The following is a 17,264-nucleotide window of genomic DNA, read 5'->3' as shown; positions in this document are numbered from 1 at the left end:
TCCTTCTGAACACACAGGAGTGACTCGAAGGAATGCAGCAGTGTGTGAAGTTGTCAGTAAACTTTTTAAAAGCTTCCGGACAGCAGAAAGTCACTGATTCTATTTACAGAAATACTCAAACACAACACACAGAAAATATTTATAAAAAACCCAATATTTTAATTTATGAAATAGTACAAAACATGCATTTTTTAAAAAGCAAACAAACCAAAGAATGCATTAAACATTGGGCCATGGAATTTTTGGGGAAAGACTCAGGGAATGAGTTGTCAACAGAAACGAAGGGCCAGACTTCCTTTTATGCAGAGGATCCAGTACGGAACTGAATTTCCCAAGTTGTTCTCTTTTAATGAAATGCAGCTGTGGGGGGCTACCAGTTTAGCTGAGCAACAATGTCCTGCCCCATCCCATTTTCCAAATAAAAAATATCCCCCCAGCTACTGTATGAGAGGAGGATGAGTTAAAACACCTTCCCCCAGCATTTCATTGAAAAAGAAAATGTTGGGGTGAAACAGTCACATAATTTTTGCATAACAATGAAGCTTGAAGTGAAGGACATATGTAGTTTGGTGGATCTCCCTGTGCAGAGAACTGGCCAGTAAGCACACCCTGCCTTGTTCTCTAGCAGTTATCACCCTCTGAGATGATGAAACATTTTTTTTGTTTGTTCCCAATCCCTGGAGTTCTCCCACCACTGTTTGCTCAACCACATTGCACAGGACTGGCAAGTTTGAAATTGGCTTGTAATTGCCTAACAATTACAATCCTATACATGCCTACTCAGAAGTAAATCCGGGTGTGGAATCTGCTTCCAGGTAAGTGTGTATAGGGTTGCAGCTTAAATTGTATATGATCCCCCAGAAGTATTTTTAGAAGATTGCAGGGGACAATCCAGCTGTAATGATACTCTCAGTATTGTGGCAGGACAAATCTTTTCCATAGTCCTATTCGGTCAACCCTTTGAAGCTGTTTTGTCTGCTGATCAGGAACTGCAAAATGCTCAGTAGAAGATAAATTTGTTTTAAACATATTTAGACACTGAATATGGCATTTCTGACCTGATGGAGCCATGCTCCTCTTGGACGGCCTCTTGCATCAAGCACCCACCTGCAACTGAGCTGCTTGTGCATTTTCGGTAGCTCTGCTTTTTAACATCTGAATAATTATATGCACAATTATACACAAAAATATGTAGATTATGCATACAATATGTATAAAAGAGTCAGACTTCATTTCTGCAGGATAATTTTATGTGTGTCCATACATATACACGCATATACAATATATACAACATATACATATATACAACATGTATATACAACATATACATACAATAATGTGTATAATAATGCATATAATATGCAATAAATGTTTGTATTTCTAGCAGAACTGATAAAGAATTAACTTGCCTTTCATTGTGATCAAGGAGCAACACGAGAATTCGAAAAGATTCATGCAGATAAGCTCAACATCAAGAGTTTCGAAAATTGCATCCCTAAGCTGAGATTTCTCATGAACAGATCCCTAGTTTTACGCTGCTGCTTTTTTCATTGATGTTGCTCCCTAATCACCTTTGAGAGCAGCCTTCATTGGCTGAGTTTTGTTGCAATTTCTTTGTTCAATTTAAAATAATATTAATCCTGCCACCTTTCATTTTAGCCCATTCCATCTTCCTTTGCATTTAGCTGCCACAGAGAACAAGTTTCCTGCCATGATTCTACCTGCCCAGTGCAGCCAGCAGCCAGTTATTCTGTGTAACTGCCTTGCTATCATCCGTATTCCCTGTTCCACCATCTGTCTAGTTGTGTATCAGTGTGTAGGAGGAACTTCAGCCACACAGGAGAGTCAATCCCCAGTCCACAACAGCTGGTTCCTTTGCTGACTCCCCTTCCCCATTTCCCTGTGAGTTGCTAATGTTCCAGTTATTCCCAAGGAGAGGAATATGTCTTGACCTTTTGCCCTTGTGTGCTTGGGGGAAAGTTAGGTGTTATTGTCATTATATTTATTTGTAAAGTGCCTCCAATGTACAATGCAATGCAAGTGGAATAAGACAAGTCCTTGTCCTAATGAGCTAATAATCTTAAATTAGATGCGGGGAGGAGGAGGGGAAACAATAAAGGGCATAAAAGGATGGGAGAGGGCATGGTAATTGTAGATGAATATTTTAGAAATGTAGCTCCCTGTGCTTGTACTTTATTTTGATGACGGGTGGTGATGGCGTTGATTAAAACAATTGTGTAAAAAAATATAGATTTAAGGCAGAGGACTTCAACATCTTGTCACAAAATATGATGGGGGATACATGCACATAAGCAAAGGTACCCCCCCCTCGATGGCTGCTGTGTGTGTGTATGTGTGTTTGTGTGTATGGTATATATATGGAGAGAGAGAAACAGAGAGACACACACACTCACACTTATTGCATGCTTATAGGTAAACATGCACGGATGTGGAAGACACGCAAGATGCGTAACACACACAGGTGTGTGGCATGCCCTGCTCAGATCCCTCTGCATCTGCTTTCACATCTTTGCAAATTCTCACCCACCTGTGCTCTTGTGAAAAAAGAGCAGTTTCCTCACCCTGCCAGGGTTGAGGGAACCCTCAATTCCAACAAATGAGACAAAATGGCGCCCCTTCCCCTTAGAGCAAGGATGTCGGGGTGGGTGTTTCTGTTGAGTATAAGCATCAGTTGGGCTGTGTAGAATGGAAGCAGCATGGCATGGGGTTGTTACTGACATCTCTTTCTGTCCCCCCTTCCCTCTCTCTCTCTGTCTCTCTCTGTCTCTCTCTCTCTCTCTCTGCTTCTGTCCATCTGTCCTTACACTCTCCAGGAAGCCCCCGTGCCACAGCCTCGGCCCTGCACTTCCCATCAACCTCCATCATCCAGCAGTCCAGCCCCTACTTCACACACCCGACCATCCGCTACCACCACCACCACGGCCAGGACTCGCTGAAGGAATTTGTGCAGTTTGTATGCTCGGACGGCTCAGGCCAGGGCTCCGGGCAGGTAAGAGCCATGCACCTCAGCCCAGGGATGCCGGCCTGTCCAACCAGAAACCCCCACCCTACAACCCTTCTCCACCTCCTACCCCTCTCTGTCTCCCTCCCTCTGCCTGTCTGCCTGTCTGCCTGCTTGCCTAGGGCACATGGAAGTCAGTAGCACAGGAGGCAGGGTTACCAAGGCCCGTGGGTCTGGAAGAAACGGGGTCTTTTTTTCTCGAAGGAACGGTCTGACTGACACTGGCTTGCTCTTGGCAGCTGACATTGGCCTCTGAAAATAGACAGTGTTCCAAGTTACAACGTTCAGGCTAGGGAGAGCTGCCCTGAGGGCACCAAGGATATTGGAGCTTGCTTTGGAGGGTGGATAAGAGGAATATAATTTATTCAGAAGACGGGCTTCTTTTCTGCTTGTCATTCCGCCTTGTGTGGGACATGACCTCCGAAGGGAGGGCGCATGTCTGTATGGCCCAGACAGGCTTTTCCCCCTGTTGCCCCATTTTCTTGCCCCTCTCCTATATGCCACCCTCTTTTCATAGGATATATTTCTGAAGGGCTTTGAGTGTTCTAAAACCTGGAGTATTTTGGATTCTGTGGTACAGGAGGAGATCCCAGAGGGCTGTACTGAGCACATTCTAGAATGTGGAACCTCTGTGGAATTGGTGGAGGTTACAGAGTGGCAGGATTCAGAGATGTCAGGTTTTGCAGAATTTTTAGATGGCGGAAGAATTCATGTACCTAGAAGATGGAACTTTTCCGTGCACCATGGGCTTCAGAAAGTGGGACCTTCTGAGACGAAGGTTTGAAATGTACCTCAAGTACTTGGTTCGTACTAGAAAATATGCTTTAGGTGATAAGTTTCACCTCAGAGGTAGTCAAAGGGAGCTCTTCTGACTGGCATGTGAGGACGCAGGATTACGATGAGATTCAGCATTGCCTCCCACATCCTGTAATGCATCAGCCCAGTACAAGTTTTGCAGGCTAAGAAGAATATTGGAAGAGAAATGTTCTTCATCTTTAAGCCTCCTTTTAATGAAGATATTGGACCAAAGTTGCTTCCATATTAGACCTCTGCTTTACCATCATTTCCTAGAAGTGAAATTGAAATTGAACTGCCAAATGGTATACTATAATGTTAACCAGCAATGCCCTATCCTAGGATCAAGATTCTTCTATAATGCTATTTATGCACAAGTCAGTCACATCGAGCAGATGTTCCCCTATAATGCTAATTAAAAGTATCATCCTTGTATATTTTGCCCATTTTATCACTTCTTGTTTGGTGGTGAATTGCCCCATAATTAATCAGCTTCTATTTCCTGCAGAGTAAGTGTGCTTTAAAATACTGGTTTCCTTCTATTTTCCCCCTCTCCTTTTCTTTTCTTTATAGCAGAATAACAATATTTTGCCGTCAGAAAGAAAAGAAAAAATAATGCAAGTAAATCAGTAGTGTGACACACACACATCACAGGAAACCGAAGCTGAGTAAAGGGATAGTTCCTTACTATCCCACAGCTGCACTGAAAACAAAGCAATGACTGAATCTACAAACAAGAAGCTTTTGATTAAAAGCACAGTATCCCTTAAACACATCAGTAGCACCTTGCCTGTCAAGCATGGTGCTACAATTACCTTTCACATCATAAAAATGGCTGTATATTAGGTTTGAAAAACTCAGGATGGCTTCACAGACGGTGCTGGGAAGCAAGGATTTGGCAACAATATTACGTGGACTCCTTGTTTTTAAAAGGTGAACAAAGAATGGCAATTTCAGAATAAAGGGCTAGTGTGGAAGCAACCCAGCTGGCACAAGCTCCAAAGAGCCTTTAGCCTACCAAGAAATATTTTGGAAGAGTAGCCATGTTGCCACAAGGCAGCAAAAAGACCAAGCCAAGCTGCTACGTTTCTAAGGTTCCCCAGCACCCTTTGTCTTTGGTCAAACCTAGCATAGTTTCCAAGTCAGATTTAACTGTTCTGGTTTAGCCAAGAGTCTCCACCATTCACCAGAGCATCTGGAGTAGCAGTGAAACTGCTACAGAGATCACGCAATAGAAACACTGGCAAAACTGAAAGCCAAGGCGTCGCCATGAAAAGGCTTGTGATGGCTCATCCTCATGGTCTACGTAATCCTTGTATCCCATGTTGGCTCCTGCTTCCCGGAGAGCACATAGCATTGGACACCCACGCAGAATGAAGATGGTCATCCCTTGAATCCTGCTAGGACCTTAGCCAGATTAGAGAATCTGATGGTGTAGGAAGACCGAGAAATCCAAGGAAATAAAGTTGGTGGGTTGCAGAAGAGATTCAGGGGGGTCCATTCACTATGGTTGCTGAAGAAGGGAGCGATGGCCGCTGTTTCTTTTCAGGGCTAACAAAAGTAAGGAACCAATAAAATCACTTCAGATGCCACACCTTCAAAACATAAAGCCGTTTTTTCTCTGATTTAAGTCCTACCCAGGAATCCCATGCTCTTTCCACGGACTTGTCATAAGTCTTGACATATGGGGTCCTATAACCACCATTCCTTCACTTCTTGATACATGCACATGGCAGGCAAAAACTGAGCTGGGAAAACAGTTTTTCCAAAGCTGCTGAAATTAGATTTGTGATACATGAGATGTTTTCTTGTATCCCCAGCTCACCAGCTCTGTGACGTAACTGAATTTCAGGGTTTCTTTATTATTTAAAAGGCGTCTAAGATTTCTCTTTCTGTGGCTTAGTGCTAAAATTTAGGTGCTACAGGTTCCAAATCTAGAAGGTGGACCTAGGTGGCTGCTACAAAATCGCACAACACTTTCTAAGGACCAGACACTTGATTTTTGGAGACGTGTTTAGCATTTGCTGAGATGGAGAAGAGAAATCTTGTATGTACACAAAGGCATTTTATCAGCTCGTGGTTCTTTGTGAGCAAAATGTACCTATGGTTCTTTAAGCCTACATAGTTAGGATCCAAAGCCTACAGACGGAAAGCTAAAGAGAGTCAAAAAGTATCCTCTCAGTACTAAGTCACATATTACTACAGTCGTTCTCTTTGGGCAGCCATATTGAGCCACAAGGTGCCCTAGTTGATGGGCTGTCTTAGGGCTTCAATGCCATTCCAGCCAGGCCTCAGGGTGCCCAACGGAGAGCACATTCAATTGCTAATTACTGAGCTGTAGCCTTTGACAACGCAGCTTGCAGTGATATGCGGTAAGACATAATTCCAGTCAAAACTGTGGTTTTAATGCCTTGCCATCAGAGTGGAAGAATCCTTGTTCAGAGTGCCAGTCGAGCAGGAACACAGGGAGCCCCTGGATGATGATTAAGGCTGCCTGAGTCTCTTGTGGCAAGCAAGGAGAATGTACATGCTTGAAAGTTAGGAGATAGGGAGAGCTTGAGGGAGGCAAGGGGAAGATTTAAGTTCACAATATGATTTTTAAAAAAGAAGACGGGGGAGAAAAAGACCTTCCCTCTTGAAAAACAAAACAAACAAAAACACCCTAAGAGCCGCCAGCCGCAGATACTGCATCTTTAACGTTGCCTTGTCTCGTTCACACATCACTGTATTTATGTTGTTCGCAGCCTAACGGTAGCGGCCAGGGCAAAGTCACGGGGTCATTTTTGCTGCCGCCGCCACCACCTGTGGCCAGACCAGTGCCCCTTCCAATGCCTGATACAAAATCCACCAGCACTAACCCAGAGGGCGGAGCGCCGACACCAACGTCACCCTGTAAGTGGACCCAAGCGTAACCCAAACCACCGAGCGAAGCGAAATAAAAATCCACCTCTTCCCCACCCACTCACACACCACCAACCCCTTCGCTAGGGGTTGAGCAGGGCAGAAAGGACCTAGTGAGCAGGAGGAAAGAGGAGCCGAGGAAGGGCAAAGAAGGAGAAGCAGAGAAGAATGCACACAGGTGTGGCAGAGGCGGAAGGAAGAGGCACCTGAGAGAAGAAAGGGATGCAGAGCGTTAGAGAGAGACGAGTGGAGGGGTGAGAGGGGGACAAGCAGCAGAGAGAGTGAAAGGGTGGGCTTGGGGGCACCATGTCGTCATCATCAAGTCTTGTGCTTTATACTTGTTTTAAAGGTTGAAACACCCCATCTGATCCCTTCCCCAGCTGCCATCAAACCCTCCCACCTTCCATCCCATCCCCCAGCGTTTAAAGATGCAGTAGGCTGCCAAGCTCCGACACCTTTAATTTTTTTATTATTATTATTCATTAAGTTGTTGGTTGTCATGGTGGCTCCTGGGTAGGGTTGGGTTTTGGGTTTTTTTGTTGGTTCCTTTTTTTTTTTTAAGGGACGGAAAATCAACTGTACATATTAAATTCTGAGAAGAAGAATTACTGCTAGGCGTTTTGCTTTTCATAATACGAGGGAGGGTTGTGTTTACAGGTGTTCATCTGGTGCCTGAAAAATCAACTTCCATTGAGATCCATAGCAAGCTTCCTGTCATGCCCTAAGTTGTGGTCTGTGCTTTTTTTCCTGGAGAGCGTCTGCCTGCAGGGGTGCGGAGGCAAAGTTGGGAACTAGGATTCCCTGAGAATGTCCCCAGTGTTTTGTGAGAAATGAGAGCCCAGGCATTTGACTGTCCCACCTTCAGGAGGGCGGCTGCGTTATATGACTCAGGGTGGTGGCGATGGTTGTGAGCCAGAATGCCTGGTTCTGTTCTCATCTTCGGGGGACGTGGTGGGCCCACCAGACCTATTTGAGGAAGGGTGGGGCGCCAAGATCCCCGGCTTCTCCCATTATGAAGTAGTTGACTCGTGAACTTTCTTGGCTTAGGTGAGGCCCCTTGGGAGAAAGGATCGGCTACCACTTCCATTTTCCTTTTGTTTTCTCTCCTTCCCTTCCCTTTCTTTTCCTTTTTCCTTTTTTTTCTCCTTTTCTACATCTGTGCTCATGGCATTGCTCACTCCCACGCTGTTCATATTCTCCATTAAACTGATGGTGGTGCTGTAGGGGGTGGGGGACGTGAGTGACGAAGGGATGGGCAACAGGTTGTAGGCATGGCAGGAGATGCTCTAGTCTCGTATGTCTGGGTTGCTGCCTTTCCCCTTGTTTAGGAGGGCTAACAAAACAAAAAAAAGTCAGGAAGTGTGTGAGGCACTGTGGTTCTCTGTGAGGTTGAGACCAGGCACCTCCAGGTACTAAGAGCTAGTCCACATGATCAGTAGGCTCAGCGTAAAGTGCTGGTGCTGGCCTGAACCCTGTCAGGCTGCAAGCGTGGGAACTGAATTTATTTATTCGATTAATTGTTCATTACACTTATATCCTTCCTTTCCTCCAATGAGCTCAAGGTGACCCACAGATCCCTCTCCATTTTATCCTCACAACAATCCTGTGAGGTAGGTGGAATGCTGAGCAGGGACTGACTAGTCCAAGGTCAACTAGGGAGTTTCATGACTGGAATAGTGATTTGAACCCAGGTCACACAGGTCTAAGTCCAACACTCTAACCAGTAGGCTAAACAGTCTCTTGTTGTTCCTGCTGCTGTTGTTATGAGCCTCAAATTGAATGACTGCTTGAATACTCCCTTATGTGAAAAACAACAACAACCGCCAATCACCTCCCTCCCTTATGTTTGTAAAATCATGTCAGCAAGAAGACTGGCCCAGAACCATTATCTTTCTTTTTTTCACTTGCTCATTTTGTGTGTGTGTGTGTTTATTTATTTATCTGAAGAGGAGGAACATTAAAATATCCAGCCCTCTACCCACAGCCTGAAGCACTACAGTCCGGCAACAGATATCCCACATGAGTCTGCTGGTGGTGCAGCTCAGCTCTATGTGGTAGCTGGAGGTTGGCACACAGTGCTTCTTCCAGTGTTACATTGTGGGCAAGGGAGGACAGGGGGAACCTTTTTCTTCTTGCTACCAATTCCTGCAATCACTGCTGGAAGCCAGGCCTTAAACTCACCAAGGAAGAACTGCTGGCTCCCTACTAAGCTCCTACAAAGATGAGCAGCAGAGAAAACCCTCTTAGGGTAGAGGCTGGGTATGAAGACGAAATGCCACACTGGGTTCTCGTATGCATGCGCATGCATGTTAGCATGTGATTGCAGAACCTCTCGCAATCTCATAAGCAAAGTTTGGCCCAGACTGGTTTCCATACTGGAGTTGTACTTTAGGGTGGGGGAATCTCCCATGCCTGTTCCCTGCCCCTCACTCAGCCTCCCTGAGAGCTTTGCCCTCCTCTGCCACCACACTAAATACCAAAGGACTGAGCTCAGTTATTTCTGGCACACAGCATTATGCCCAGGGGAGGCACGCAGACCATGGGACTCCATCTCCTGGCAGACCCATACAAGGGCATGTTTGGGGATGCCATCCACCCTGCCATTGGGCAGGAGGCTTGTCTCAGGCTGCTAATAGGACTCTTGAGCTCAGAAGCCCTGGCAACCTCTAGGGTCAAAGGGAAAACTAGGCCAGGAGATTTAGATGTTGGGCCATGAGAGAGAGGGGGAGAGCGAGCATGCTCAAGCGAAGCAAAGGCTGTGGAACGATGGCCAGAGTCTCCCTTACTTCCATCCCAGTCCAGGCCAAGCTCACACAAGACTGCACCGCCTGATCGAAGAGGAGCATCCAAGGATCCCTTGAAATGCCACAGAGGTTGCTGGGATGTGTGGCTTCACTGAGGCCTCTCTAGAAACAGTTGCTCCCTCAAGGAGCTGCTGGGTAGTGTGTGCAGTCAAGCTGGCCAAATCTGTCAGTGCCCATAACCCCCATCTCTCAAGCAGCGAGCTTTGTCCCTCTTCACAGCAGGTCGCACTCACAACCTGTAGCTGGCTATCCTGTTCTGGGGAGGGTGGGAGGAGTTGTGCCCAGTCTCTCTTTAGATTTTTTTCTGTCTTGAACCTCATCTGGCAGGCCTTCATCTGACATGACCACCATCAATGCCATCAGCCTCTCCCAGTGGCCCTAACGGCCTCACATCTCTTTCCCCTCCAGCATTCTCAGCGCCAGGCTCCTCCTCCTCTGCCAACCGGTTTGTCGGCATCGGACCCCGGGACGGCAACTTTCTAAACATCCCCCAGCAATCTCAGGTAGGGGGGCCAGTTTCACAGGGGTTGTATGTGGCTGTAGCCCAAATGTAGCTTGCAATGTGTGGGGGAGGTTGGGCGGGTTGATGGACGTGGTTCTGCTAAAGGGATGGATGGGATGAGGGTCAGGGCCAGACACCTACACGTCTGCTGAGACCCTTCTGCTCCAACATGCATTGCACCCAGTACCAAAGTCTCCCCTGTAAATAGAGCAAAAGCACAAATGAGAAGGAAAGGCAGCTAGCACGTGGGTCTTCTCAGCTTTTGTTTGAATGGTGGGGATAACACAGAGTTTAATAGGTAGAATACAAAATGAAATCGAACGCCAGGACTCCAGGGTTCCGTTGGTAGGTATGTCATCAAGCCCCTTTCCAATGCCAGAATTACCTTTGGCATTATCTAGATCTGATGCTCTTGCAGCCAATTCTGTAACATCAGTTACAGGCCGACGTTTTCCAAACAGGAAACTGAGGATCAGGACTCATCCACACTTACCTTTGCTTTGCGCTTTCTAGGCACAAGGCGGTGGTTTCCAGGTCCGTGGCTGAGTGTTTTTTGTTTTTGTCCTAGCACTTTCCCTGAGAAAACTTGCGCTTTACTGCTCAGTTGGAGCAAACAGCAACCCACAGAAAACTTAATAGCTGTTTTCTCCGATTCCCCGGTAAAACACGGGTTTTCCCAGCGAAAGTGCCAGGACAAAAAAACAACCCACTGAGACACAGACTTGCAAAGCCCAGACTTGTGCCTAGAAACACAGCACAAAAGGAGGTGTGGATGAGCCCTCAAATAGAGTGTGTTTTTGGCTTATAAGTCTGCAACTGAGACAGAATCTGAAAGCAGGACTCCCAAGTTTGATTGTAGTTCAGTGGAAAGGGTGTTGGCTTTGGGTGGAGAAGACACATATCAGTTTGCTCAACCAGGAAGTTCATAAGGTGGCCTTGGGCAGGTCACTGTGTCTCCATCCAGGTCTCTCAAGGCTTCCCACATAATAGTTCTTGCCTACACATTTGTTCTCTCACCACCCAATGAGATGGGGCTCTGGGCCGCTTCACATTGCATTTTCACTTGGAAAAGGTTTCCATGCAGGAAAAAATGCAAGACCCACATGTAGGTTGTCACATAGATGTCACAACACAGGTTGGGAAACAGCAAATTACTGGCATGTACACTTAGTGAAATAGACACACGTGCACTCCTCATGATGATCTATACTTTTTCTCTACTTGGAAGTGTTTCGGTAAAGGTGTAGGTCATCAATTGTGGTGAGTGCATACCTGAGTGAGCAAGCCATGTACATGTGCCAGCAAGTTGTCATTTCCTCATCCTCATAAACATTCAAATGAATGTGATGATGGAGATACAGCCTTTATTTGTGTTGCTTCCTGCATGGAAATATTTTCTATGCAGAAGTGTAGAGTGGTACCTCTACTTACGATCACCTCTGGTTACATATCCTTCAGGATACGTACGTGGCAAACCTGGAAGTGTTTTTCCAGGTTTCACCGCGCGCACATGCGCAGAAGTGCTCTACCATGCCTCACACATGCGCAGAATGGGCACCTCCAGTTGCGGAAACTTCGGGATCCAACCAGAGCTCCGGAATGGATCCCGTCCGCAACCGGAGGTACCACTGTAATGTGAAACAGCAGTGAGCCCAGTCTTACATGATGGGAAGTAAGAACAATCTATAAGAGATACTTTTTTGCGGGGGGCGGGCGAGGATTGCATAGTGAAAAGAGTAAAATAAAGAATTCATGAGGAGCCCAGTTATTGTGACACTGGCCCACACTGACCTTCTTTGCCCCATTATCATGTCCCTACTTCAAAAAGGCCACCTCCTCTTAGGCCACAAAGCCCTTCTCTTGCCCTTTGGGTTGCTGCTGCTTCACCCTCCTTGCACGGTGGGGGAACTGCTCAGCAACCTTGCAGGATTCCAAGGCAGGGAGGAAAATCTGACTGGTTCCTTGATGCCTCCCATGGAAGTGATAAAGGCATAAGAGCCTGGAGTCAGCTAGGAGGTGGCATTGCCATCTGAGCAACTTAATTACTTTACTGACCAGCCAATCAGTTATTGTGGAAAGTATTGAAGTGGAGAAGGGAGCAGTGGCAGACCTTGGGGTTTCAAATTGCAGCAGCACCCTGGGCGATTCAGAGCCCTCCCCCTTGCCCACCTCTAGTCCTCATTCTACATCATAGTTGCGGTGCCCCCAAGGCTCTTCATCCAGTGCAACCAAGCCTGTCACGCTCCCCTAAATAAATCCGCCTCTCAAGGGAGGGCGCCTACGGAGGAGACAACAGTGAAAGGATATGTCCAGCATTTCAGAGGAATCAGTGAGGTGTTGAAGATTCCATGTCTGGACCAGTTGTGTAGCACTCATGGACAGACTACACCACTGTGCAGAGAGCATCTATGCTGCACTTTGGAGGCTCTGCTGCCCATTCCTGTTCTTGGGCTGGAGTTTGGTTCCCAATAGTTTTTCGTGTAGCTGCTCTCTACAGCAGAGCAGAAGGCTCTTGGGGGAAGATGTGGAGGGGCTGATGAGTCTATGTTCCTCACATGGGTGCTTTAAATGTATCTCTGAGCCTGTCTTGCCCTGTTTGTGCCACGGGAATAGGTGTTATACAAGCAAAATAGGATACGCAGACTAGGCATTATTACTAGTGTTGGATTTAAGCCGAAGCCAATCAAAGCCCCATGTGTGAAAATGTGCTCACCTTGTTATTAAAGTAGTGTTGGATCCAACGCTAGTGGCACAATATGTTCCCTGGTAGGTGTATGGGAGAGCTGGGAGTGCCCATCATGGAAAGAACTAATAGGGGGAAACGGACTTTTCCCCTCCACAATTGGGGGTTGCTAACCAGGCTAGGGGAAAGAGTTTCAGCAGTTTTCCTACCAAATTTTGAAAGGCTACGAAATCAGGATGCTGATCATCAGGGTGGAAAAGTAAAGCCTTTTGAAAAGTTCTCAAAGTGGGCATGTTGCAGGTGGGGAGTACGAAGGAGTTTATTGCTCGACCTAATAATATCCTGCCCATTGCACTCATGCAGCCACAGTACCACCAGCCACTCTGAATTGAAATATGGGAGATAGCTGGAGAAGGGAGGGGAACCACCTTTTTCTATCAACAGTTTTATTGCTGGGAGGTTGTGGTTTCCCTGCAGCAGAGATGCTATCTGCGAGGATACCCCATAACAACTAAGTAACAAACGAGCACTGGTTCTGCAGCAAAAAATGATCAAGCTGGTGTGTCATATTATTTAGGAATGTTTCAACCCTGCCAGTACCATGATCAGAAAGCAAAGGAGGGGAATGTGCCGGAGACATGAAGGGTAGAGAGCAGCAGAGAACGGCTGTGTGAAGCAGAATTGGAGCAAACCTGCTTTAGCACGCACACACACACACACACACACACACTGATCCAGCCTGCCCTCTCTCACAAGATTGCTCTGAGGTTTGGTCTGCCTTTCCTTCCTCCCAGCCTTCGTTGCTCCCTGGCGGTGAGCAAAAGAGCTGGAGCAGAGCAGGAATGGGATCTGTTCCCCTTCCCATCCCATAACCAATGTCACGTCTGGCCCGTCTGGTTTCCCCGAGCAACGAGACATGATGTCACACCCAGATGAACTTGGACTTGGGGGGCCGGGCAGGGAAACAATGGTCCAGAGCGAGGCTGGACCAGGGCCCAGCACGGCCTCAGGAATAGCAGGGCCACTTCCGCCAGCAACTTCCCTGCTTCTTGCTTTCTCCTTCTTTTCTGCTTTGCCTCTCTGGATTTATTTCATTTTCCATTCCCCCCCCACCCCCCTGCTTTCTCCCCACTCCCTTTCCCACTTCTCTTTCTTTTAATGCACTTCTATCACTTTCTTTATAGCTGCTGTACTCCCCCACCCCATCCACCTACCCTTTGATTCATTTTGATCCCCCCCCCTCACTCCTCCTGGGATTTTAGGGGGGCTGGGGAGGGGTTGCTCTGCCCTATCATGCATAAGACGGATGGGAAACATCGAAGTATTTTTCAACCCAGGCTCTGCCAGGTGGGCTCCTAGATTTGCCAAGGGCCCATGTGTGTTTTGTGTTTTCTGTTTGTGTGTGGGAGGGGGGCGGGAGATATTCCTTGCTCTATTGGCTAAGCTGCAGTATATTTTTTGGGGGGAGGGCAGGTGTTACCACAGTAACCAGTGACTTTTCTGAACTCTGGATTCAGGCAGATGGAGGAGGACAAAAGAGGGGAAGAGAAAGACAGATAGCACTGGGCAAGCGAGAGATGGAGGAGAGTGCCAGTTCCCCCTCTCTCAGCTGTGGCTTCTGGCTGTTGCCCATAGGAACAGCTGCAGGTCCCGTGAGGTGTGACGGACCTTTGCTTGTGGTCATACTGCTTTCATTGTTATTAAACATTCACTTAGTGCCAACAGTGCGCGCTGAACCTTGCACTGACCCGGCTGCTGCCTCCTTGGCTTAAAGTCTAAGGCTATGCCAGGGCCACAGGTGAACTAGCTCCCATTGCCGTTGGTGTGGCTGGTGAGCTCAGTGCCATTCTAGCTGGTTGCCTGCTCCTTTCGTGGGCTCTGGCTGGGCCCAAATCAGAGATTACAGCAATGCGGCTGATGCCAATCCAAATCTCCCAGGTACTGCCTAGCAAAAGGCATTATGTGGCCTGGCATCATCGCAGCACTCTTCCCTGGTACCCCCTCGCCCAGCAGCTGCCAAAACACCCATGGCAGCCAGATGCCCTCAGAGGCTGGCAGGAGCTGCAAAATCACACCTGCTTCTTTGTGATGTAAGGGTTCTTTTTCATTATGGCGGCAAATGGCTACTTCTGTAACGTATCTTCAAGAAAGAGGACAAAAGGACCACCAAGTCACCCTAGACCTGGTGGGTCAGCCATGTCTCTTTATGCATGTGTCTGCCCCATTGACATGTTAAACGTGGGAGGGGAATCTATTTGTTCCATGGGGGTGAGAGAAGCAAAATCATCCCTCCCCCATCATACCTCCGTGTGCTCTGTTGCTTGAAACACTTTTGTCCCAACCCAGACCCAACTCTGGAAATAAGCCAGGCTGGAGAGAAAAGGGCTTGAAGCAATGAAGTAGAGTAAGGCGAGGAAAGAGTTAACTCCTCTCACCCATGTGCTCTTTTCCATTTAGAACAATAGACCCCACCGGCTTGCACTTGGCTGCCTGCATCATGGCTATATGGACCCTATTTGTACTGGGGAGGGGTGGGCAAGGCATTGCTCCAAATTTAGATGCATCCATACACCTTTTCACATAGGGTTGCGTGAAACCCCACTCCCAAATTTTGCTGGTCTTCTTTGAAACTCTCCTGACTTGAAATTCCTCCAGTGTCTCTGTCTGAGGTGAGGCTTCCAAATTTGCTTTGAATTTTGCTCTAGGCAAAATTAGGTGGCTGTTGAAAGGTGAGTGGAGCCAACCTTCTCCTGCGCCGCCACCACCACCCAAGGAAATTTCTGTGATGCAGTACGGGATGACGCAGGGCCGTTCCTTCTCCTGACTCAGGGCATACATTTGCCACAGCAGCCCACTCATTGCCAGGGCAGACAATATTTATGAGTGGCACATAAGCACTCCCCTAAGGTCTGCAGATTTGCACTGTTGCTGGTGTAGTCAGATGCTGATGCAGAATGGTCAGATGCAGCTCAAATATGCCGTCAGAAATGGAGTTTCGAGAGAGCAGTCGTGTGACTACAGAGGGCTTGCTCAAGGCATCTGAAAGCAGAGATGCTATGACATGACGGGACATATGGAGACAGAACCATCCCTCACTGCCAAGTGGACGTTGTCATGGTGGAGTGACAACTCCTGACTGGCTTGTTACTGAGGCACAGCATTCTGATTGGCTTTTTAGGCACATCATTTTTAAATCTAGCCAATCACAAAGCAGGAGCGGGCAAAATGATGTGCTGTTGTTTTTGTTTTCGTTTGATTGATTGTTTCCAAATCTCTAATTTGTATTGGTTCTCCACCACCACCAGAGGATGTCAGGTTTTGCTTCTGATGCTGTAATTTGCCTAGTCCCTTATGATTGGCTTAGAAGATTTAGCATCATAGCACGCCTCACCCAGTTGGAGTATTTAGACTGGGGGTGCATCTGCACCTGATTGGCTGGAATCTGTGACAATGAGTAATGGCCAGCAATGCAGTTGGCTGGCATGAATTCACTTGGGTGTAAGAGCTGGCATCTTATTTTATGAAAGGAACATGGACTGGCCAAACGGAGAGAGGATGTGTGAAGCAAAAAGAGCTGGAGAGAACAAAAAATATTAAAAAGCATCTTAGAAAAGAGCAGGAAGTGACCTATAGAAATAAATAAACTTGGGAAGTCAGGAAACCCAAGTTTGGTACCCAATGGGCAGTGGGGGTTGACATAGTGCTGCGTTTTGGAGCCTGGCAATTTTGCTTTGCTGCATGTCACAATTATATGTGACATTTCATCATTTGTCCTAAGCTTCCGTTATCCTTCTGTTAAGCAGACATATTTTCCTCTCTATCCCAAAATGATCCGGGTAGGGTATATTGAAATCCCAATAACATGGTGAAACACCTTGACCAAGGACCTCAATTTCAGAAATGGAGCGAAGTCTGGAGAGTGGAGACAAAGCAGTGCTGCAGGAAAGTGGAACTCCTGCTTGGCTCTTGCAGCGATAGGGGGAGGCGGACCACTGGCTGGGAAAGTTGGGAGGAGGCTGAGTTCCTGCTTCTGCTAGTGCTATGAAAACTGCAGGAAATGGAAGTTTGCTCTTTCTGTCCTACACATTCTCATAAACGGAGCGAGGCCTCCTTTTCCAAGCGGTTTTAAGAACAGATGCATAAAGGTGAGCTTTGCCCAATGAAGTAGGCATGCTCCACAGTTCCAGAATAGGCAGGGAAAGCGTTTGGCGGCGGCCCAAGAGAGGCAGAGAGAAGCTGGGGGCTAGAAAAAGGGAGAACTCCCTGGGCTTCCCAATAGCGGTAGCAGAGCCCCTCCTGGTGGCCATTCGCAAAGCTTGCGTTTTCCTCCAGAGAATCCAGTTATTTGGAGCTGCCTTCCTTTCCTCCTCTCCCTTCCTCCACAGCGCTTTCAGTATTCTCTTGGTGCCGCAGATGGCGATTCTATCTACAGTGTGTCACCTTCCCCCACCCTCCTTGGCACTGTCAGGGAGCAGATTGTGCCTTCATGCAGAGCTTGCATCTCTGCCCCTCACCTTTCAGCTTGGAGGGAACTGTGAACTTCCAGGCACTGTTCAG

The 17,264-nt window shown here is 47.3% G+C and overlaps 1 protein-coding gene across 14 annotated transcripts in view; it reads left to right on the top strand.

Annotated features, from left to right (window-relative positions):
- The window catches only part of NFIX (nuclear factor I X), a 251,611-nt gene that overhangs the window by 222,649 nt on the left and 11,698 nt on the right, over positions 1 to 17,264 (top strand). For 7 of the 14 annotated variants that reach the window (XM_083420212.1, XM_083420207.1, XM_083420210.1 and 4 more), the window contains 3 exons: positions 2,835 to 3,010; positions 6,562 to 6,709; positions 9,931 to 10,025. In XM_083420212.1, the coding sequence (XP_083276338.1) occupies positions 2,835 to 3,010; positions 6,562 to 6,709; positions 9,931 to 10,025 (419 nt within the window). The remainder of the gene's footprint in view (positions 1 to 2,834; positions 3,011 to 6,561; positions 6,710 to 9,930; positions 10,026 to 17,264) is intronic. The other 7 variants (XM_083420214.1, XM_083420204.1, XM_083420213.1 and 4 more) reach the window with 2 other exon arrangements.

This window comes from Podarcis tiliguerta, assembly GCF_965153285.1.
Source record: "Podarcis tiliguerta genome assembly, chromosome: 17".
Lineage (NCBI taxonomy): Eukaryota > Metazoa > Chordata > Lepidosauria > Squamata > Lacertidae > Podarcis > Podarcis tiliguerta.
The sequence above is the reverse complement of the archived record's forward strand: the minus strand, read 5'-3'. Positions and strand labels throughout refer to the sequence as shown.